General features: G+C 38.4%; 1 protein-coding gene across 8 annotated transcripts in view; it reads left to right on the top strand.

Moving 5' to 3' along the window:
* The window catches only part of LOC124146737 (ATP-dependent translocase ABCB1-like), a 92,985-nt gene that overhangs the window by 13,875 nt on the left and 54,979 nt on the right, over nucleotides 1-24,131 (top strand). For 6 of the 8 annotated variants that reach the window (XM_048390702.1, XM_048390722.1, XM_048390694.1 and 3 more), the window contains exons 2-4: nucleotides 4,078-4,174; nucleotides 9,359-9,463; nucleotides 23,251-23,375. In XM_048390702.1, the coding sequence (XP_048246659.1) occupies nucleotides 4,111-4,174; nucleotides 9,359-9,463; nucleotides 23,251-23,375 (294 nt within the window). In that variant the 5' untranslated portion in view covers nucleotides 4,078-4,110. Of the gene's footprint in view, nucleotides 1-4,077; nucleotides 4,175-9,358; nucleotides 9,464-20,002; nucleotides 20,176-23,250; nucleotides 23,376-24,131 lie in introns of those variants that run through there. The other 2 variants (XM_048390716.1, XM_048390719.1) reach the window with 2 other exon arrangements.

Below are 24,131 nucleotides of genomic sequence, written 5' to 3' on the forward strand. Positions count from 1 at the left end.
TTTAAGAGTTTCATTTTAACCCCAACCTTGTTCAGACACCGTGTCATCATTGGTCCTCGTCTGAGCCTAATCCGACGACCTTGCTGAATTCAATGCCTTCAGGGCCACTGCTTTTGTGACAGTTTCAGCATCTCCTGCTGCGACAATTTTCAGTAAAAACTAGTCTGGTAACATAAGTCCATATTAGGGGTGCAAGGAATACGCTATGGTGCGAATACAATTCATATCACCAATATAGGGTAACGAATACAAATATTTATTTATGAATACAATAACAAGTCTGCAGTTGATGTATTATTTGTTATATTCAGTAAAACAATAACCACATAAATTATTTGACATGGTTTGTTAACAATTAATATATTATACAATTATACACTTATCCAGGTACAAGTATCTGCTCAAATGTGACAATGACCAGTGGCCACAATACTGTCAAATTAAATATTATAAGAGTGTTGTCTTTGAAGAAATCGATGCATATAATATGTTCTCATGGATAGTTTTAGGTACAGAGTGTGTAAATGTACATGACTGCATATTACTAAATATTTGATCCTAGTGGCCACGAATAATGACTTCAATTCATTAAAGGATATGGTTTGATTCACCGAGTGAATCGTAACAGCCCTACTAAAAATACTGACTTTGGCTTTCTATCTTTGACAATAAACAATCTACAGTGACATTTACAGTTTAATCTATGGTCACTTAGACAGTTGGGCTACTATGTGTGTCATGCTGTTTGTTGGAGTCGCCCTCAGCTTTTGGCAGATCATTTACCATTACGCTTTCACAGAGCTCCAGATAAGCTGCGTATCTGCGTAAAATATGCTTCAGAAATGCAGAACTACGCAGTAAAATCAAATCCAAGCGTATCAAATACGCAACAAACATTACAGATAAGCTACAAAATTAAAACTTGTGCGTATCATCAAAATATTGTGAAGTAACTAGCCGTATTCGATTAGCAAATCAGCAACTTATTTTGAAATCATAAACGGGCATTCCGTCAACCTTGCCAAACTCCACGATGACAGTTACATCACAATCATTTGCCATCACACTTTCTTCTGGAAGTATCATGGTATTTTTGAGTCCTTTTAAGCTCTCTAACCCACACGACACCAGTTTGCAGGGCCTAGATGAATTGTGTTTTTAAATATTTAACTTAAATGCCCACATGTGTAAAATCTAGTGGGTATATAACAAAAATTTGAATACCCAGATAGAATTACTGATACCCAATGATTTTAAAATGCATGGGTAAAATACCCACAACACCAAAAGCTTATCTGATGCTCTGCTTCAATTCATGAAAGGATACGGTTCCATACACCGAGTGAATCGTAACAGCCCTAGTAAAAATACTGACTTTGGCTTTCTATCTTTGACAACACACAGTCTACAGTGACATTTACAGTTTAATCTATGGTCACTTCAACAGTTGGGCTACTATGTGTGTCGTGCTGTTTATTAGAATCACCTTCAGCTTTTGGAATCATTTACCATTACTCTTTGATGATGCTTGTAATATTTGCCACCCTGAAGGACAGACACACCATTCTTGCAATTTCATAAGAAAGGAGAACTTTTTAAATGTTTGTTTGATTGTCATTCTAGAAGTTGCTGAGTAAATAAAAAAACATCCAAAATGCAAAATGCATCTAAAATGTCTCATGCATATTTTGTTGTTTTTATTCATGAAATACACTTTAGTGCATTAATGCGAACACTTCCTGTCCCCATGTTTATCAGGGGCGAAACTACCACTGTAGCAGAAAAAAATTGTTTACTCCTTAAAAAAGCAATTTTTTTACACCTAAAAAAAGCACATTTACAATCTTACAGTAAATTATTATTTCAAACTCGACACAGTAGTACATGGCATTTAATGTCTAACTTGAAAATCGGAATCTTGCGCACTTTAGGATTATAGTGGTAGATGGTTTATCAAGTTGTGAGGGTGATGTCCCTTTCTTTAAATGATGCACATAGTTAAGATTGACCGTGAACAAAGATTGAAAGGCTGTTTTAGATCATGACATCCGCGTGCAGACTTATGACGAACTAATAGCCCATTAGTAGTCTACTAGCAACTTTTGTCTGTTTAATATGATATTCTCAACTGCAGTATCCTAAAATTGAAATCAGCAGCGTTAGAAATTGGCACTCGTCCTGTAGTCCTTGGAAAACTGGCCAATAGTTAAGGTATCAGAAGGACTAATACATGTAGAAATTTGCCATTTTCAAGAATTTTGCTATATGTTCTCATTATAAGGACTAGTGGACTAAATATGTTAGTTTCTACCCCTGAATCAGGGGTGCATTATAGAACTATTGATTCCTTTTTCAAGGTCAAAGGTGTGTTCAGTGTTCCTTTCAAAGTTGAATTAAAAAAATACATAGAAACATTTGTTGTATCTTAAGTTCATCTCGAAACCTTTAGGAAATAATTAGAAGAAATACTAGTAAGTATAATTATATGACAATTTCAAATAACTATACTTACTAGTATTTCACTAGCAGAGAGCCCCTTAAAGTTAGTGTTTCACAAAATACACATACTTTGTATCCTTTGCAAACTGCGCTCTCACAATTATTATCCCCCGCCACGAAGTGGAAGGGGGATATAGGATTGGGTGGAGTCCGTCTGTCAGTCCGGAGCAGATCTTGAAAACCGTACCATATTTCTTCACCAAACTTGGCACATAGATAGATCTAGTGGTGAACTTGTGCCTTTTGATAGTTTGGGATTTTTAAAAAATTTATTTTTTTAGTTTCCATGGCAACGACTTTGATTTAGACTGAAAATGGCGGTAGTCCTCGTTTCCGGAGCAGATCTTGAAAACCGTACCATATTTCTTCACCAAACTTGGCACATAGATAGATCTAGTGGTGACTTGGTGCCTTTTGATAGTTTGGGATTTTTAAAGAAGTTATTTTTCGAGTTTCCATGGCACCGACTTTGATTTAGACTGAAAATGGCGGTAGTCCACGTTTCCGGAGCAGATCTTGAAAACCGTACCATATTTCTTCACCAAACTTGGCACATAGATAGATCTAGTGGTGACTTGGTGCCTTTTGATAGTTTGGGATTTTTAAAGAAGTTATTTTTCGAGTTTCCATGGCACCGACTTTGATTTAGACTGAAAATGGCGGTAGTCCTCGTTTCCGGAGCAGATCTTGAAAACCGTACCATATTTCTTCACCAAACTTGGCACATAGATAGGTCTAGTGGTGAACTGGTGCCTTTTGATAGTTTAGGATTTTAAAAAAAATTGTTTTTCGAGTTTCCATGGCAACGACTTTGATTTAGACTGAAAATGGCGGTAGTCTTCGTTTCCGGAGCAGATCTTGAAAAACGTACTATATTTCTTTACAAAAAGGCCCAGTGGACATAGTTCACAGTAGCTAATGCATTGCACATACCCGACATGTCATATTGGCGGGGGATGTGAGTATTTCATGCTTGTTTTCATTAAAATGATAGGTCAATTAAAATAGGAAAAAATAAATAACCATCACATACTACGAATTAACATGAAAGAACACATAAAAGTAACATAATCGATCCGTTTTAATGTTCATATTTCATTTGTCATCATCAAATCTAGATGTTTCTTGAATGAAAGTCGAAAATGTGTAGGTGAAATTAAACGGTTATTTGATCAGTGACTTCAGCACCAGTTGTTTGACTGGAGGGTTATTTTGAAACTATACCACGAGACTATTACAAAGGTAAGATTGCGCTTAATAATTATACCTGCCCCGTGAAGATCCGGAGTAGAATAGGTCTTCAGCAACCCATGCTTGCCGTAAAAGGCGACAATGCTTGTCGTAAAAGGCGACTAACAGGATCGGGTGGTCAGGCTCGCTGACTTGGTTGATGCATGTCATCAATCCCAAATGCGTGGATCGATGCTCATGATATTAATCACTGGATTTTCTGGTCCAGACTCGATTATTTACCGACCGTTGTCATATAGCTGGAATATTGCTGCGAGCGGCGTTAAACAACAAACCAACCAACCAACTAATGATTATCCCTAATGTGATTGTATGATTTCATTTCAGATATTTATGGTGACGTGAGAAAACTGAAACAAAATGGCAGAACTGAAGTCCTACACACCGAAAGAAGTCAATGAAAATCAAAATGGAGTTGTATCAGGTAGGTGGTGGTGCATCTGTGTCATCTCATCCTCTTTTATCCATGGTATTTACCATTATATCCATTCTGTTGTACTAACTACCCTGGACACATTCATCACCATAATCAGACTTAGAAATTGGCACTTGTCCTATCCTGCCTATAGTCCTATAGTTAAGGTTTCATAAGGATTAGTAAAAAATTATTAAGGGTTTTGTTACCGGTATATGTTATCCTTATAAGGACTAGTGGTCTAAAAATGTTAGTTTCTATCGCTGCCGTAACTTGGTATTCAAATTGCAGGGTTTCAGATTGGTCAGTTTTTCAAGGACATTGTCTGATTGTCCTAAACATTTTTTCTCATGACAATGTCTTGACGGTAATTGTGTCCAGCAAAGTCACCGGAAGTGACCGGCTCCATTTCTTACCACTGACCTAACATGGTAATTTCTTTTGCTCACGAGCTTCAAATTAATCAACTAACCAGTTAAGATGACTTTTTGGCATAGATCTCCATTCAGACAAGCATGCCTGATGTCTGTATCTCGGAAACGAACTGAAAAGACAGTTCCGAAATGTAGAAAAAAAGGGCTGCTTCATTATGTTGTGTATGTATTAAGTACATCCTGTCTTTCCTGAGCGGCTTGGCATCTACACCCAACATGGAGTAATAGCGAGGGATTATTTGTGTTTTCTGTGTTTTCATTTATAACTGAAATATCCGAGTTGAGGTCATAAAAAAATGAAAAAGAAGCCACACACCATTATTTGAATTGGGGCGGTGGGGTAGCCTAGTGGTTAAAGCGTTTGCTTGACGCACCAAAGGCCCGGTTTCGATTCCCAACATGGGTACATGTGTGGAGCCCATTTCTGGTGTCCTCTAGCATGATATTGCTGGAATATTGCTAAAAGGGACGTAAAACAATCCTCAGTTAAATTGGGTGGTCAAAATTTGCTGAGTTTGTCAATTGACACAATCATCTTTAGACATGATATAGGTGTCCTTAGATCTGTCCCAGTAAAACGTCCGATTTGAATGAGATTGATTAGGGTGTTGCCATGTTTTTGAGGATTGTTAGCACGGTTAGCAACTCTGAATAAGGTATCATTTCAGAAGACTAAATCTCGTAATAGGTTCTAGTGTCATACCTCTTAATGGTAATAACAGTCAAAATGTTGAGGAAATTTGAACGATCAGCATTGTCAATAATGTGCATGTTTGTGCTGACACAGCACTTGACATGTTCTTTCCATATCCTGGTTCTCCATTTAGATAGGCAGAACAAACATAGGCACCACTGTCTGGTTGCTAGGCAACCGTCAACCAATCAATATGGCTATTACTCAAACCATATGATAACCCGAGCCTGGGTCACTCAGGTACTCGGCACAAAGAACTGAGGCAGTGTTTAAGTAGTTTAATACCAAGAAAAGTTGATTGTTTTGTTGTATGTCAGATTGCAAGGTAAGTTTTACAAATTGCTACGGCACCCTTATGCAGTTAAACTGTAACATAATATTTAAAAGAATGGTTGTAATTTGTATGGACGTATCTATCATGAAAATAACTTGTTATCATCATGGATCCGAACGTTTCATGGATGCGTAGCATTCTGCAGATTTTGTTATCTCAAGGGTCAATTTGTGATACATGTGTTTACCTTGGCGTAACTTTTGTTTGGTTGTTGTTTAACGCCACACTCAGCGATATTCTAGCTATATGACGGCGGTCGGTAAATAATCCAGCCTGGACCAGATAATCGAGTGATTGACATCATGAGCTTCAATCTACGCAAATGTGATTGATGACATGCATCAACTAAGTCAGTGAGCCTGACCACCCGATCCTGTTAGTCCCCATTTAAAACGAGCATAGTCGTCTTTTAAAGCAAGCATGGGTTGTTGAAGACCTATTCTACCCAGGGCCTTCACAGGTCCTTGACAGAATTAGATCTGTGCAATTGTAATGGCATGTTTCACAAAGGTGACCAGGTTTGTTAGAGGCGGGACGATTAATCGATCCCCAAATACATCAATCTTTTTTAATTTCCTTACATAGCGATTCGGTAAAACAATTCATGCTTATCAAGTTTAACATGCTTAAAATATTTCTATGTTAATGATATAAGTATTTTACTTTTTACATATTCGATTCCAATTTATCATTTTTGATCAATAGATTAAAAAACTATTCAATATTTCCAACAATGTTATTGAAAATATAATTCTCGGACACACTTTCACAACGGGTCCACATGTCAACATGTCAAAGAGCGAAATTAAGACGTTTCAAGCAAAAAGCAAAAATTTAAATATAGTATACAAAGTAATAAATCAACAAAAATATATCTTAAAGTTGTCAAACTTACAGCTAAGTTATTATTTCCTTCTTTTTTTACGATCTCGTATAATGTAAATCAAATGACATCTCGGCTTTTGTCACATCGAGTTCTCGGCTCGGACACAATGTTTAATGCCAAAATACATGCATTAACAATCTTTATCACAGCTCGTAACCTAGCTTGATACATCCACGAAGCTCAATATTTATAATATAGATCGCGATTTTCTGCTTAAAACATTCAGAATAGCACAATTTATCAAAAACCTTTTGTCAAAATCTGAAGTCAATCATACATGAGGACGGTACCTTAGCTGTAATTTGATTGGCTGCCTTAGGTCACGTGCATAAATTTGACCAATCACGAACCTTGTAGCAGATTTCAGCAAGAAAACGTCATTAGAAACCAATTTTTATCAAATGAATTTTTTTTTAACTATGGAAAGAATCTAGGCGTTATTACGAGCATGTAGATAAAAGAATAAGCTTTCTAGTGATGTGTCATATGCCAGTCTTTGACGAATGTGTTGTTCATACGAAGCCTCGAAAACAGGGGTATTTCTTCATGTTACTGAGCGGACAGCCGCTGTTATCGGGAAATGGGTGATGACAGATACTCTTTATAATTCTTTTTCAAATGCTTTTTCAATAACGTTAACAATGAAAGTAAAAAAGAAATAGGTAAGTGGATTTTTGATTCCTTGGCCCTTAATGTGAACATCATGAATGTGTTAGCTTACATATTTTTATTTACAACATACTTAATTAAGTTGTAAATGCATTATTTAAATAATATGACAAACATTTCAAATTTATAAACAATAGGATCAGACCTTTAAAATGGTGTATAACATATACTGTAGTAGCAAAGATGTTTTACAAGCAGATATTTTCTTTGATAAATGTTGGCTTCATCTATCACACAAGAGTCTTTTGGAACTCGGTGTTACAGCAGTAAACGCTTCTGGTTGACTGGTGTTGAAAGAGTTAAGTAGTACCTGAAGTCATGTCATACCGGGTAAGTGCTGTTCCGCCTCGTCATACCTGAAGTGTTATTTTGGCCGTTAATATTCACTTGCATTATGCCATGTTATGCTGAAACTGAACACCAAATAAAACAGAAAACAAAGGGTGTTTTTTTTAATTATTTTCGTTCAACATGATTCTGTAAGACAAAAGATGGACCTTTCTTTTAATTCAAATTTATAAATAATCAAATGTTTGAAAAAAAATGTTATAAAACAAGTGATACCAACTGAAGTAGTCAAATCATGAATTGATTGAATCAAATTGAATCGGTCATGTAAAATTGATAAACGAATTGAATTGCATTGTGTGGGAATCGGCCCACCTCTAAATTGTTTGTGACATTTGCAAACACTGCTTGTGACATTTACAGTAAGGGGGAAACGATACACCCATACACGATGCATCGCGAGTTATCATGCCAACATAAATTATACGATACACAATACATTTTCTTCATTATCGATACAAGATGATACACTTTCTAAGATAAAGAAGCAGAAGTTATTATCCATGGGGTTGTGTTTTCTTATTTACTCACCAATTTTTAGAATGTCAATGAACAGCAGTAGAAACTCACATTTTTAAGCCACTAGTCCTTATAATGATAACATAGAAAAACCCTTAAAACTGGTTATGTGGTTATGATGCCTTAAGTATTGGGCAATATGTAACTCGGATGACGATTCATTAACTTGCTCTGAAATATATATATTCCAGAAGTTTCCACGCCATTTGACGTGAACATGAGTATCGCGATATGTATTGTATTCTGACCTGTATCGTGACCTTCGTTTGACTCCTAATTTACAATGTTTGTGACATTTACAAACAATGCTTGTGACATTTACCATGTTTACAAACAATATTTGTGACATTTAAAAACAATGCTTGTGATGTTTACAAATAATGCTTGTGACGTTTACAAACAATATTTGTGATGTTTACAAACAATGCTTGTGACATTTACAAACAATGCTTGTGACATTCACAAACAATGCTTGTGACATTTACAAACAATGTGATGTTTACAAACAATGCTTGCGACATTTACAAACAATGCTTGTGACATTCACAAACAATGCTTGTGACGTTTACAAACAATGCTTGTGACATTTACAATGTGACGTTTACAAACAATGCTTGTGACGTTTACAAACAATGCTTGTGACATTTACAAACAATGTGATGTTTACAAACAATGCTTGCGACATTTACAAACAATGCTTGTGACGTTTACAAACAATGCTTGTGACATTTACAATGTGACGTTTACAAACAATGCTTGTGACGTTTACAAACAATGCTTGTGACATTTACAAACAATGTGACGTTTACAAACAATGCTTGTGACATTTACAAACAATGCTTGTGACATTTACAATGTGACATTTACAAACAATGCTTGTGACATTTACAAACAATGCTTGTGACTTTTACAATGTGACATTTACAAACAATGCTTGTGACATTTACAAACAATGTGACATTTACAAACAGTGCTTGTGACATTTACAAATAATTCTTGTGACATTTACAAACAATGCTTGTGACATTTACAATGCTTGTGACATTTACAAACAATGTGACGTTTACAAACAATGCTTGTGACATTTACAAACAATGTGACGCTTACAAACAATGCTTGTGACATTTACCAACAATGTGACATTTACCAACAATGTGACGTTTACAAACAATGTGACGTTTACAAACAATGCTTGTGACATTTACAGACAATGTGACGTTTACAAACAATGCTTGTGACATTTACAAACAATGTGATGTTTACAAACAATGCTTGTGTTATATACTTTCAACATTGTGACTTTTTTCAGGTAAATCATCTCCGACATACATCAATCAGGTGGATGTTATTGAGAAGTCAGGTGAGAATGGATTAACACCTGTCGAACAAATAGACACCTCACACACTCTTCCAGGTAATAGCTTGCCACGCTTTGCACAGAGCGGCAGTCACACACTGATGCACTAGTTTCTCTAGACACACAGATGCCTTGCCAGGGTCCAATCTCATTAAAATCAGACTGAAGTTCTTGCTGCCCCTAAACAAAGATCTGACGACATCCCATTACCATGATTACGGGTCACGTCAGAACGACCTTTCACAAACTTTGACCGACCACTGAAACGACTAACAAGAAGTCGACATCAGCCAGTTAGAAAGTAGGGGTGACTATTTGTCTGGAAATAACTATTGCGATAACTATTGATACTGAATGAAACTATTGTGATAACTATTGATATTGCAAGCAACTATTGCGATAAATATCGATAGTTTTCAGTGTATCATTTTAGATGGATTTTAGAGTTGAATTAAACCTTGGAAATGAAGTTTCCTTTGAATGTGATAACACACTTCCAAACACTTGATTTTCCACCCAAGTTTGCCACAAACTCTTCTTGACTGTCACCTTCCGCGATTTTACTGAAAGAAAGACCGGTTGCTAAGCATCAAGGGCAGTTAACTCTAATCTCACTCGGCTGTATTCACGAGCGTGTTTTGCTACTCAATTGCGAGATATTGTAAATTTATGCAATCAAATCTATTAATATTCCTAACTAAAATCGATACTATTGATCGGAAACTGATTTAACAATCGATTTTTTGACTTTTAAGCTTTATTGAGCTTTATGGCACTCGTTTCAACCTTGCGACTTCCATTTCAGACTACGCTTGAAAAATATGTTGACACAGTTCTCGATTAATGTTAAAACAAACAAACATTCAGGAATGTCTAATTGTATGGCAGTGCCTCGCTTCCTCCGTTCAAATGTTTATCCTGCAGAAGCGAGAGATTGATGATAATTTTGACGGGATCAGTCGTTCGGAATACCCAGTGTTAAATTTTCCATGCTTCATGATTAGAAAACAGTCCGACTGTCACTTTCATTATCTGGCAAGACACGCTTTGATTGGTCCGATGAAAGGTCGGTCTGACATGACCAATAATGGAATGTCCTCAGATCATTGTTTTGCGATAGAAAGAACTAAGACCTGGTTTTAATGAGATTGTGCCAGGGTTGTGCTTGCTGCATAGAAAGCTAGAATCAACTCTGAGAAGAACTACAACTTTATGGATAGCAACTGCTGTTTTTTTGCATTTCATGGCGCCGCTATGTGCAATGAACCAGAAGTTGTCAGGGGTGTACACAAAGTATGTGATATGGACTACCAGTCGGAATTTGACTTTGTGAGCTGGCGATTAGATGCCTCACTCTTATTGGTTCGAATCCCAGATGGGACTCAACCCTACGAGAGTCTGTACTTTACTAAATAAAATGTGATATCGAAAAGATAACATTTGATAAACCAGAAGTTGTTATCCATAAAGTTGTGTTTTGTTATTTTCTTATCAACTTCTACAATGCCAATCTAACAGTAACAAACAGTTTTATTTCGTGAAACTAGTGAACTATTGGGGTGGGGGGTGGTGGGGGGCGTATCTAGACCTGCTCAGATGCTCAGATGATGATTTTTGGCCCCAAGTCTGCAGCAAATGTCAGTATTGGAATTAAATATCTCCCAATTCATGTTGACCCCTTGTGGTGAAACTCCTCCGGTTACCCTTAAACTAAAGGATTTGGGGGTGCCCAGATTCAAATACCACACACACCTCAAGGAATCCTCACCTCACACCCTGATACAATACGAAATAACTTTGGATAACTTTTGAAAAACACAAAACATCATTGGAATGTTTATATATTTAAAAAAAAATCGTATTATCATCATGACTTACTTCCCACATGCCAACCTGGATTTTTAAAAGAAAATCTGTACTCATCTTTTGGACAACAGAAATATTTAATTATCTCAAGCTTTTTTAGTTTACATATTTCCTTGGTCAATGTACCAAGAGGCAATAAATAGAAAGTAATTAGTATATAATTTTTTCTTAGTTCAATTTAAGATTTATAAAAAATCTTTCAAAATAATATTATTTTTAAAAATAAACAAAAATTTATTTTTAATGTATGTTGAAATCAATAACACTGTTTAGACATTTAAGGTGTATTTACTTTTGCGGATTTAGAGTAGGACTGTCTATTAAAGTTAAAACAAGAATGTATTGCTCATTGGTTGAGTGTTTATTTATTGCATGTATTAATGTCAAGACATGCAAATCTCTTGAGATATCTTTTAATAAGAAATAGTCCATTTTCAGATTTGTCATAGTTTCTCTACTCAATCACAAAGTTTCAAATCAAACAAGGACATCCCTTTCTAAAAGAAGCATGTGACATAGTTTGTATTTGTTTTTTGTTGGTACCCCAGTGGTACACCAGTAATACCTGGTACCTCATTAATACCTGGTACCCCAGTAATACCTGGTACCCCAGTAATACCTGGTAGGCCAGTAAAACCTGGTACCCCAGTAATACCTGGTACCCCAGTAATACCTGGTACCCCTGTAAAACCTGGTACCCCAGTAATACCTGGTACCCCCGTAATACCTGGTACCCCAGTAATACCTGGTACCCCAGTTACACCTGGTACCCGAGTAATACCTGGTACCCAAGTTATACCTGGTACCCCAGTAATACCTGGTACCCCAGTTACACCTGGTACCCGAGTAATACCTGGTACCCCAGTAATACCTGGTACCCCAGTAATACCTGGTACACCAGTAATACCTGGTACCCCAGTAAAACTGGTACCCCAGTAATACCTGGTACCCAAGTAATACCTGGTACTCCAGTAATACCTAGTATGCCAGTAATACCTGGTACCCCAGTAATACCGGGTACCCCAGTAATACCCGGTACCCCAGTAACACCTGGTACCCCAGTAATACCTGGTACCCCAGTAATACCTGGTACCTCAGTTATACCTGGTACCTGGTACCCCAGTAATACCTGGTACCCCAGTAATACCTGGTACCCCAGTAATACCTGGTACCTCAGTAATACCTGGTACCCCAGTAACACCTGGTACCCCAGTAATACCTGATACCCCAGTAATACCTGGTACTCAACTAATACCTGGTACCGGTGTAATACCTGGTACCGGTGTAATACCTGGTACCCCAGTAATACCTGGTACCCCAGTAATACCTCGTACCCCAGTTATACCTGGTACTCCAGTAATACCTGATACCCCAGTAATACCTGGTACCTCAGTAATACCTGTTACCTCAGTAATACCTTGTACCCCAGTAATACCTGGTACCCCAGTAATACCTGGTACCTCAGTAATACCTGGTACCCCAGTAATACCTGGTACCTCAGTAATACCTGGTGCCCAAATTATACCTGGTACCCGAGTAATACCTGGTATGCCAGTAATACCTCATACTCCAGTAATACCTGATACCCCAGTAATACCTGGTACCTCAGTAATACCTCATACTCCAGTAATACCTGGTACCTCAGTAATACCTTGTGCCCCAGTAATACCTGGTATGCCAGTAATACCTGGTACCTCAGTAATACCTGATACCCCAGTAATACCTGGTACCCCAGTAATACCTGGTACCCCAGTAATACCTGGTACGCCAGTCATACCTGGTACCCCAGTAATACCTGATACCCCAGTAATACCTGGTACCCCAGTAATACCTGGTACCCCAGTAATACCTGATACCCCAGTAATGCCTGGTACCCAAGTAATACCTGGTACTCAAGTAATACCTGGTACCCCAGTAACACCCGGTACCCCAGTAATACCTGGTACCCCAGTAAAACCTGGTACCCCAGTAAAACCTGGTACCCCAGTAATACCTGATACCCCAGTCATACCTGGTACCCAAGTAATACCTGGTACCCCAGTAATACCTGATACCCCAGTAATACCTGGTACTTAAGTAATACCTGGTACCCCAGTAACACCCGGTACCCCAGTAATACCTGGTACCCCAGTAAAACCTGGTACCCCAGTAATACCTGATACCCCAGTAATACCTGGTACCTCAGTAACACCCGGTACCCCAGTAATACCTGGTACCCCATTGAAACCTGGTACCCCAGTAAAACCTGGTACCCCAGTAATACCTGGTACCCCAGTAAAACCTCATACCCCAGTAATACCTGATACCCCAGTAATACCTGGTACCCCAGTTATACCTGGTACTCCAGTAATACCTAGTATGCCAGTAATACCTGGTACCCCAGTAAAACCTGGTACCCCAGTAAAACCTGGTACCCCAGTAATACCTGATACCCCAGTCATACCTGGTACCTCAGTAACACCCGGTACCCCATTAAAACCTGGTACCCCAGTAAAACCTGGTATGCCAGTAATACCTGGTACCCCAGTAAAACCTGGTGCCCCAGTAATACCTGGTACCCCAGTAAAACCTGGTACCCCAGTAATACCTGATACCCCAGTAATACCTGGTACCCCAGTAATACCTGGTACTCCAGTAATACCTAGTATGCCAGTAATACCTATGCCAGTAATACCTGGTACCCCAGTAACACCCGGTACCCCAGTAACACCTGATACCCCAGTAATACCTGGTGCCCTAGTAATACCTGGTACCCCAATAACAATTCGATCAATTGTTACACCCTGACCTGTGACCTTTAGCTTTGGGGACTCAGCCAAGTGTCAGCAGACTTTCAGCAATAAATTTTGCACAACCTGATCAATATCGTTATCAGTCAGATTAACCATGTGATCAGGGTTTCCTCCGATAAAATCACCTTTTTCCTATAGTGGATAGAGCGTCTGCCCGGAGAGCAGAAGGTTGGTGGTTTGATCCCCTAGTAGTCTGGTAGTGTCATACCCATGGCAAGGGAATTTACTGAGTCCACTCCAGTTTCCACCTTTGCTGAACTAGGCTGGAATTTCTGAGTTATATTTTGGCTGGACTAATTTGTCCATGCACAGTCCAGTCAAAAATGGCGTAGCGAAATCGACATCCATCAGTAAACAACATGGTGACTGCCTTGCAGATATTGGTCGATTGCAGAATTGCAAAGCGTGTGTACTGCCATCTGGGTGTTGACAGATAATTTCCAAATCTGTACATGTTTTTTTTATGAAGGTTATTTGGTTTGAAACAAACGCAAGTGGTATGAGAGGGGGAATGCACAGTCCAGTCAAAAATGGTGTAGCGAAATCAACATTCATCAGTAAACAACATGGTGACTGCCTTGCAGATATTGGTCGATTGCAGAATTACAAAGCGTGTGTACTGCCATCTGGGTGTTGACAGATAATTTCCAAATCTGTACATGTTTTTTTTATGAAGGTTATTTGGGTTGAAACAAACGCAAGTGGTATGAGAGGGGGAATCTGATTGGCTCGTAATGGCCACAGGTGGCGCTACGATTGAGCCACAAAATTCCAGCCTAGTTTGGTGAGGGTGGAGACTGGTCGTTTACAGTAAATTAACTCCCTTGCCTCGGGAAGATGGTTGTTACCCTGCCTGGTGCTCGGCATTAAGAGATAAAACAAGGAGTGGCTGGCTCAGAGTCGGTATCAATGTGGTACTGTGGTATTGTATCTCGGTGGGCTACAACTATAAAACCCGCATTGGCCTGGACTAGTACAAGCATGCATGCACAATGTCTCTGTAGTGAAGCCTCACCTCACCTCACCCAACAAGGCCATCATCAGGATAGTTTCACCTACTTCCCAGTCTCACCCTGTTACATCTTCACAGGCCCGTGAAGATCCAGGGTAGAATAGGTCTTCAACAACCCTGGTTTGCCTTTAAAGGCGACCAACTGGATCGGGTGGTCAGGCTTGCTGACTTGGTTGATGCATGTCATCGTATCCCAATTGCGTGGATCGATGCTCATGACATCAATCACTGGATTGTCTGGTCCTGACTCGATTATTTACAAACTGCCGTCATATATCTGGAATATTGCTTAGTGTGGCGTTAAACAACAAACAAACAAACAGTATCATCAGGATAGTTTCACCTACTTCTCAGTCACACCCTTCTACATGTTCAGATTTTATAATCTTGTGATTGGAGCAAGTATTGACCTGGGCCTTTACATATGTGAATCGTGAGACCTCCTAGTCACTCTTGTCACCTTGTCACCTTGTCACCCTCAGTGCCCTCTATTACACCTTCAATTAACATGGAACATAAAACCATGGATGGGGTTTTCCTTGCTTGAAACAAGACTTTGTGATTGCGTGAAGACATTCAGACATGGACAGTAAAATATATGTGAATGCTAGGATGGCTAAATTTGAATGTGTTATAGTGATTCAAACAGATATACCGTTGTGCATTGCATGGGACTTTCAGTGCAAATAATTTGCATCTATTCTCATTTATCATGTACCGTATTCGACGTAATAAGCGCCCAGGGCGCTCTCAAAATTAGAAATAGGGGGCTCTATTAGAATGGTATTTTGGTGGGAAAAAAACAGTTGAAAGATAAATTTCGTGGTTTATGCTGACAGCCTGAAATGTTTATATACGACAGATATATTTTTCCAGAATTTAATTGCCCATAATTGAGGGTGCATATAACACACGAGTGCGTATAATACACGAATTAATAAGTCTTGTGTACATTGATCAATCGGAAGGGGTGCTAATTGGGATTGTTCACAAGCCAATATATTAATAAATATCGCCGTGGGCGCTTATTAGAGCGGGGCGCTTATTACGTCGAATAAGGTATATGCAGGGATTCATCTGGACCTGCTCAGAGGCAAATATATGGCTCCAAATATGCAGCAAATGACACCAAAATTTCACAGTTTTAATTAAAAAATTCAAATTCCTCAGAATTTACGAAAATAAGAACGTTAATTTATTGTTTAACAGTAGCACAAATTTTTTTCTATTTTCATTTCCATTTAAAATTGACATCTGGTGACACTATGGTATTGAAGGCTTTGTTTGAAGTTTCCTAGAAACAAATTTAAAGTAACATGGAAACTCTGTACATACAGTGGGGTGTTTTGCCACAGCAGGTGTCAGTGAAAAGGCTACACTTACAAGAAAAAACAAAAGAAAAAAATATGATCAGTGTGTGATTGCCGCTCAGCTTGCTGTGCTTGATCGATGTTAACATGCAACAAACCCAATTGGAACACAGTGTTAGTCACAGAGAGGGATGGAAGCAGTGTCCAACCACTAGCCTTCAAAGTCAGTCATTCGGGATTGTTAGAGATTAATTTAATTTGATTATATGATTTATGATTTTTTTTGAAGTATTTGGTGTGGTGAGGCAACAACACCACCAGAAACTATGACTGACCATCAGCTGAAGATGGCTGGCAAAAACATCATTTACTCTCCTTCTGTATCAGGGGCGGTCGGGTAGCCTAGTTGTTAAAGCGTTCGCTCGTCACGCCGGAGACCGGGGTTCGATTCCCGACATGGGTACAATGTGTGAAGCCCATTTCTGGTGTCCCCCGCCGTGATATGCTGGAATATTGCTAAAAGCGGCGTAAAACCAAACTCACTCACTCACTCCTTCTGTATCTGTAAAGGTTTGCTACTTCCAAATATATTTTTATTATTTCTCTCATAACACTTTGTTCCAATTTGAGTTGAATGTAGTCTTATTGGCTATGGTTATTTATTATGCATATTTAGTTAGAAAACACTTTGTTGTTACCATGGTTGGGGCGGTCGGGTAGCCTAGTGGTTAAAGCGTTTGCTCGTCACGCCGAAGACCCGGGTTCGATTCCCGACATGGGTACAATGTGTGAAGCCCATTTCTGGTGCCCCCCATGGTGATATTACTGGAATATTGCTAAAAGCGGCGTAAAACCATACTCACTCACTCACTGTTACCATGGTTACAGCCATTCAGTCAGACCTTGCTAAAAAGCTGTGACTGAAAATGTGTTTTGTTATTTTATGAATATGTTATTATGTATGCACCCAGTGTTCGAAATTAAGCATGGAAGTCAAGGTTTCCTTGTCATTACCCCTATGTTAAAAGTTACAAATTAAGGCCTCCTAAGATTCCAGTGTTATAGGTTGGTTAATTTCCTAGGTCATTGAACCCATGAATATCCTGGTTAGAATGGGTCTTCAGCAACCCGTGGTTGTCGTAAAAGGCGACTAACAGGATTGGGTGGTCAGGCTCGCTTACTTGTTTGATGCATGTCATCGTATCCCAATTGCGTGGACCGATGCTCATGATGTCAATCACTGGATTGTCTGGTCCAGACTCGATTGTTTACAGACCCCCGTCATATAGCAGGAATATTGCTGAGTGCGGCGTTAAACAACAAGCAAACAAATAAATCCTAGGTCATTGACCTATTGTCAACCAAAATGTCCTGAAGATGTTTTTCAATTATGTACTGTACATGATTTTATGAAAAAGAAAAATACAGAAAATTTGCTAAAATCATTAAATGTCCTTATGATTCTTTTTCACTAGCAATATCTCCGAAATCAAATAATCAAGGGAAAATCAACAAGGACCCCTGGACTCTTCTTAATTTCGAACACTAAAAATATGCCTCTCTCTTTGCCTACCTTCAAACAGCAGGGTCTTGTTGCCCAAGACAGAAGTATTCTTTATGATTGCAATTTGTATGCAAAATGTATCTTTCTGATTCCTGTCTAATGCACTAATGCATTATGTTGTAACTTGCAACAGCATGTTATATTTCTAGCTGAATGTTATCTTTTTTCTTCTTCTTTTTTGTATACTGTCAATTTTATTTGTCCTTTAAAAAACTATTTTGTCCGGTATTAATGCTGATGTTTTACGAAAGTGAATTTAGAACAGTCCGACCTTGCTTGGCCAGACCCTGGTGTCCGGGAAGCCCACCCTTCTTTCCCTAATTGGCTGATAATAGAATGGGCGTGGCTTGCATTCCGTTATTGCGCTGAACGATGTCAGTGATTTAGTATTGTTGTCTATTTTGTCTACAGTGTTTTTGTGTTGATTAATTAGCACTCTGGGAATTTTTCGATGTATTTATTGATAAGAATTGACTTCAGAATGTTTTTGCATTCATGGAATTATTAACATGAAAGTTAGTGTGCCCACTATTGTTGATGTTTACCTCCATAAACGCTAAAACAATATTGAAGTCAATTCTTAATTCTTTGTTTTTCATCTATTTTTGACAAAAATTCTGACTCTTCCACCCTAAATAATAATAATAAAGTCACAATCGGGTTTATATTTGTTAACAATGCTTCTTCAGGTTCCAACCGTTATTTGATATTATGAGTTTAATTATCTATTTTTACTGCTTGATAAAGCTATGGTATTATGAGAACATACATGACATTATTGAAAAAAACTTGCTCATCCATTCTTTATTATGAAGATTATTTAGAAACAGCCTTGAGAGATCCAACCTTAAAGAGGCCCCTGCACTTCAAGATTAGAGTTACCTCCCTTATTGCAAGAAACTATAAATATGAGGAAAAAATGGGATTTGGGATTTTTTCCTGAACTTCTTTGTGCATTGCTTCATCACTAATTCACATTTGAGGATTGTTTATGTTTGTCACTGTGTGGAAATTCCAATGGATAAACTGACAGAACAGATTTAAGTAGCTGGAAGTGGAAGCAAGGCTAAGATAAGAACAGCCTTCTCACCTCACCTGGTTTTTTACTAGTTAGCCATTAGCCTGCCACCATCAACAGGTCAAAAGTCAGGTTAATTGTGAATGATGAAATATTTTCAGTCATTGCTTGCATCTTTAGCCAGACTAGTAGCTCAGGACTTCGAGAGAGTATACTAGCCTCATCAATTCTGTAAAATTGTAGACATAAAATTATCATGATTAATGAAAAAATATGAATATTGATTTTATGTTATTCAGATGAAAAATTAATGCCAGTATTTTGTGTAAACAGCTTTCATCACATGTTTATAATTTCTCAGAATTTGTGTTAAAATTGAAAAAAAGGAAATATTTTGTATATATCCTTTGGTTTCTCAGCATTTGTCGACATTTTAGCGTATCAGAATTTTCTTTTGGCATATTTGTAATAGTTTACAAGTATTGATCCCAAACAAAAGATTAAAGATTATGTTTAACTTGACATGTGGTTTCTCAGTATGAACAGGGAATTACCACTCGATGTAAATAACAATAATGACAATTGGTAAGCTCTAAATCTTTCATTTCCATTTGTCATACAATCTCTTAATTTGAACAAGTGCTTGTATTGAGTGTGGTGACATCTTTATAATCTACCTGTAACTAAATGTTTACAGCCTCCAGGCTCTTTGTGTTTAAAGTAAAAGCAGTATACAGCATGTACAGTACAGCTGGATAAACTTTATTGTACATGTTGTAGGTACTCCAGGAATCAATCAATAGTTTTGCTCATGGCGTTCGTGACCGGCTCTCCAATCAATAATCATCCTTGAATAACTGATGTACTTTTCTTCCTCAAAGAGCAGGCTTTGTCATACCTGTGCTCACATAGTGATGACATCATCACTTTCCGTGCATGTTACATGCATTTTCCAGCTGTCAAATGTACGTCTGACCATGTGTCATAGCAACTGGATGTGTTATTCCATGTGAATCAAATGCAGTGATATTGTCACAAGTTCGCTGTTCTGTTCTGGTAACGAGTGGATAGTGTCGTAGGTGTTTTACCACTGGAAAGAAACAGATCGTGATGACGTTATAGGATTTGTGGCATCTGTTATCAAGAGGAAATTAATATTAATCCGGTATCGCTATGGCGAGCAAAACACGACATCGCCAGTATTATGGTAAGTAGGGCTGTTGTTTCCAGGATGCTTTCTGACAGGAATGTGGATCGGCATCAATGTTCTGTATATACAAGTATGTTTTGGTAATAAAGTGAGTAATAGTTATTTTTGTCCCTTTAGATTTTGGGTTTAAAACTTGTTCATTTGGTCCATGATAGGTAAAATAAAGGCCACTTTGCTCACATGGAATAAGTCATTTACATATTTTCACACTTTCTTTTGTCAATTTGATATTTTGGATATTTTATGGTTTTCCGATGTGATAATTGTGAGTAATTTTTTTATTCTGAATGTCTGATTCTTTTAATTTTGGTTAGCTTTCTGTTGTCATTATGTATTGAGTAATGATGAAAAAAACCAATTCAGTGTACAAGCCAAGGTCATAGCCTTTGTTTAATAGTCAGTGTAGACCTATGGTAAGTTCATGATCTTGTGGGGCGGTCGGGTAGCCTGGTGGTTAAAGCGTTCGCTCGTCACGCCGAAGACCCAGGTTCGATTCCTGACATGGGTACAATGTGTGAAGCCCATTTCTGGTGTCCCCCACCGTGGTATAGCTGGAATATTGCTAAAAGCGGTGTAAAACCATACTCACTCACTCATGATCTTGTGGTGTAAGTTAATTGCACATTTTTGTCAACATACGTGTAAATGAAATACTTAATTAAAAATCTGTAATTCTTGATTATTTCATCATAAGATAGACACAATTTTATGGATTACAACTTCTTTAATACTGTGAAAAGCGAAGTTTCGGTATAGATCCTTATACCGTTGTCAAGCAAGACTGAATGAGGGACATAGTACAGAATATATATAGTAGGTGGAGGATTAACAGTGATAACAATTGCATACATGAGTGGGGTTACATCGGTAGCTATACCAAAACGTCGCTTTTCACAGTATTAAAGAAGTTGTTATCCATAAAATTGTGTCTATCTTGTCATCCGTCAACATCTAAGTAATGCCTATCAAACAATTTATTTCATCATATGCTGCACTGTAAAAGAGACTGCCTGATTTTATCAAGTGCACAGTTTCTTGTTGTGCCCTGTATATTTGCAGCCACGAAACTTCAACAAAATCTAATGAATTATCAACAACACAACATGTGTTTTAATGATACAGCTATCAAAATAATGACTCTGATCAAATTTGATATCATTTTATTTTTGTATCCTAGGTGTGTCATATATTTGATTCTTAAACAATGTTAAACCACAGCAACTTTCAGAAAAAATAGGTTTTTTACTATGTTCTTTTAGGACGCCATACTTAATTCTCATGAGCCATTACAGAATTTTCCACCGTGGTCTGTGTGCGAGGCTGAAAAAGTGCAGCTCACTATTTCAATTGAAAGGACCTCAAGATAGGGCTGTAATTACCCACTTAGTGAGATCTCATTACCCTACACCATGTACACCATACACTACCGTTAGAAGGTAATTTAAGGTACCGACGTTTACTACAATATCTGAAAAACTATCGGACCTACTCAAGTCAAAGTTGGTATGAGATTATTAAACAGTCATACATAACTGAATATTACATTAAAAGACAATCGGTGCATGAATAAAAAATCTGTCTATTTAGCTATCACTATATTTCATTAACAACCATACCTGTTCGTCACGGATGGAATGAGCATTCATTGAAAGCAATCTGCATAATGCTACGATGTTTATATAACACTGTATAGTCACAGGGCCATGTGACACAGTTGAACCAATCAACTCAACTCGAAAGGGTGCACGGGAATCACGCACGCACGAATATGGTGTAAGCGTTGGGCGTCTCATCGTGACTGATTCCCGTGTACCCTTTCGAGTTGAGTTGATTGGTTCAACTGTGTCATATGGCCCTGTGACTATACAGTGTTATATAAACATCGTTATGCATCAGTGACTCTCACCTGCTGCGTTCAACCTTGAAGTAAAGTGATATGGCCCTTCAGGTTATTGTGGACAAATACCTATACAAATAAAACACATTAACAAATTTCATTATTTTTAATTCTGTCACCCTTTCAGCATGTTCAGACATTCAGTAACATATATAAAAAAAATTGCATCAGAATTTCAAATTGTTATGGTTATCGTCATAATTTTAAAATATAGATATATATTATGTAATATATAGGAGGGCACTGGGTAGCCTAGTTGTTATAGCACTTCCTCGTCACACCAAAGACCTGGTTCGATTCCCAACAGTGGTACAAAGTGTGAAGCCCACACTATTATTATCAGGTCAAGATAAAGCCCTGCAGAGTTCCCCAACTGAAACAGGTCTCAATCTCATTAAAATCAGATCTTAGTTCTCGCTACCGCTAAACAAAGATCTGAGGACATCCCATTACGGGTCATGTCAGACCGACCTTTCGCGAACTTTGATCGACCAATTGAATGACTGGCAAGAAGTCGACATTAGCCAATCAGAAGGCAGCTTTCTCGTGCTTACTGCACTAATTTCAAATTGGCGACTACGCTTCGAAACATATTTTGACAAATTCTCAATTAAAAATTTGAAACCTGAACAAAAGAACATTCTAGAATGGCTAACAGATGGTCTAGATTGTATGGATTCAGTCATTAAGCCCGTAACTATCGTTCGGAATACGACATGTTAAAGTTTTCGAGGTTGCATGATTAGGAATCACATTTCGACTCTCACTTTCATGATCTGGTAAGCAACGCTCTCCGATTGGTCGGATGAAAGGTCGTTCTGACGTGACCCCTAATGGGACGCTTCAGATCTTTGTTTAGCGGTAGCGAGAACTAAGATCTGATTTTAATGAGATTAAAACAGGTCTACAAGTGTTGGTGCTTTAAGATGGTGAAGCAAGTGACGGTGTATTGTGTCTTTCACATTACATATGGATCCCAAGGGCCCCAAATTTAATTCTTATAGGATGCAATTTGTATCTGTTTTCCATTGTTTTTTGTGTGGGATGCAGGATTCCGCATCCTGTAAATCCCAGGTATGTTTTGTTGAAGAAAGACATGCTTACTGATCGTCTTTATGTTGTCAGTTTGTTTTGTTTGTTCCGTGAGATTTATCTTACAACAATTCTTGATGCAGCAACCGAAATGAAGAATGGAAAGGTTGCGGATGGTGCACGCAAGGGTAGCGGCGACAGCAGCAAGCTGATCGATGGGAAAGAAGAAAACCCTGATGCTGGGAAACAAGTGGGAGTCTTCGAAGTTGTAAGTTTCTTTTTAAGGATTATTGATAGTTTAGCCAGTTGGTTGAAAAGTTCACTTGTCACGTCGACCTGGGTTTGATTCCCCTCATATGTACAACGTGTGAAGTCCATGTCTGGTGTCCCAGGGCAGTCGGGTAGCCTTCTGGTTAAAGCGTTTGCTCGTCATGCCGAAGTCCCGGGTTCGATTCCTGACATGGGTACAATATGTGAAACCCATTTCTGGTGTCCCCCGCCGTGATATTGCTGGAATATTGCTAAAAGCGGCTTAAAACCATACTCACTCACTCACTCTGGTGTCCCCCACAGTGATATTGCTGGAATATTGCTAAAAGCAGGTTAAAACCATACTCACTCACTCACTCTGGTGTCCCCCACAGTGATATTGCTGGAATATTGCTAAAAGCGGCTTAAAACCATACTCACTCACTCACTCTGATGTCCCCCACAGTGATGTTACTGGGATGATGCTGAAAGTGGTGTAAAACACTATTCACTCACCTGCTGTCCCCATAGGGATTCTATGTTAGAATTGGCCCCCAGTAACCTTTACTGATTGTAAGAGGCAACGAAACAGATCTGGTGGTCAGGTTCAGTGACTTGGTATTGTGTGTGTCACCGTACCCAGACAGAAGGGATCGTTGTTCACAAAAACTATCACTGGACTGTCTGGTCCAAACTCAGTTATTTACATACCGCCGTCATATAGCTGGAATATTGCTGAGTGCAGCGTTAAACACCAAACCAACATGGCCAGACC

The sequence above is a fragment of the Haliotis rufescens genome, unplaced genomic scaffold (assembly GCF_023055435.1).
Source record: "Haliotis rufescens isolate VD_foot unplaced genomic scaffold, xgHalRufe1.0.p SCAF_10, whole genome shotgun sequence".
Lineage (NCBI taxonomy): Eukaryota > Metazoa > Mollusca > Gastropoda > Lepetellida > Haliotidae > Haliotis > Haliotis rufescens.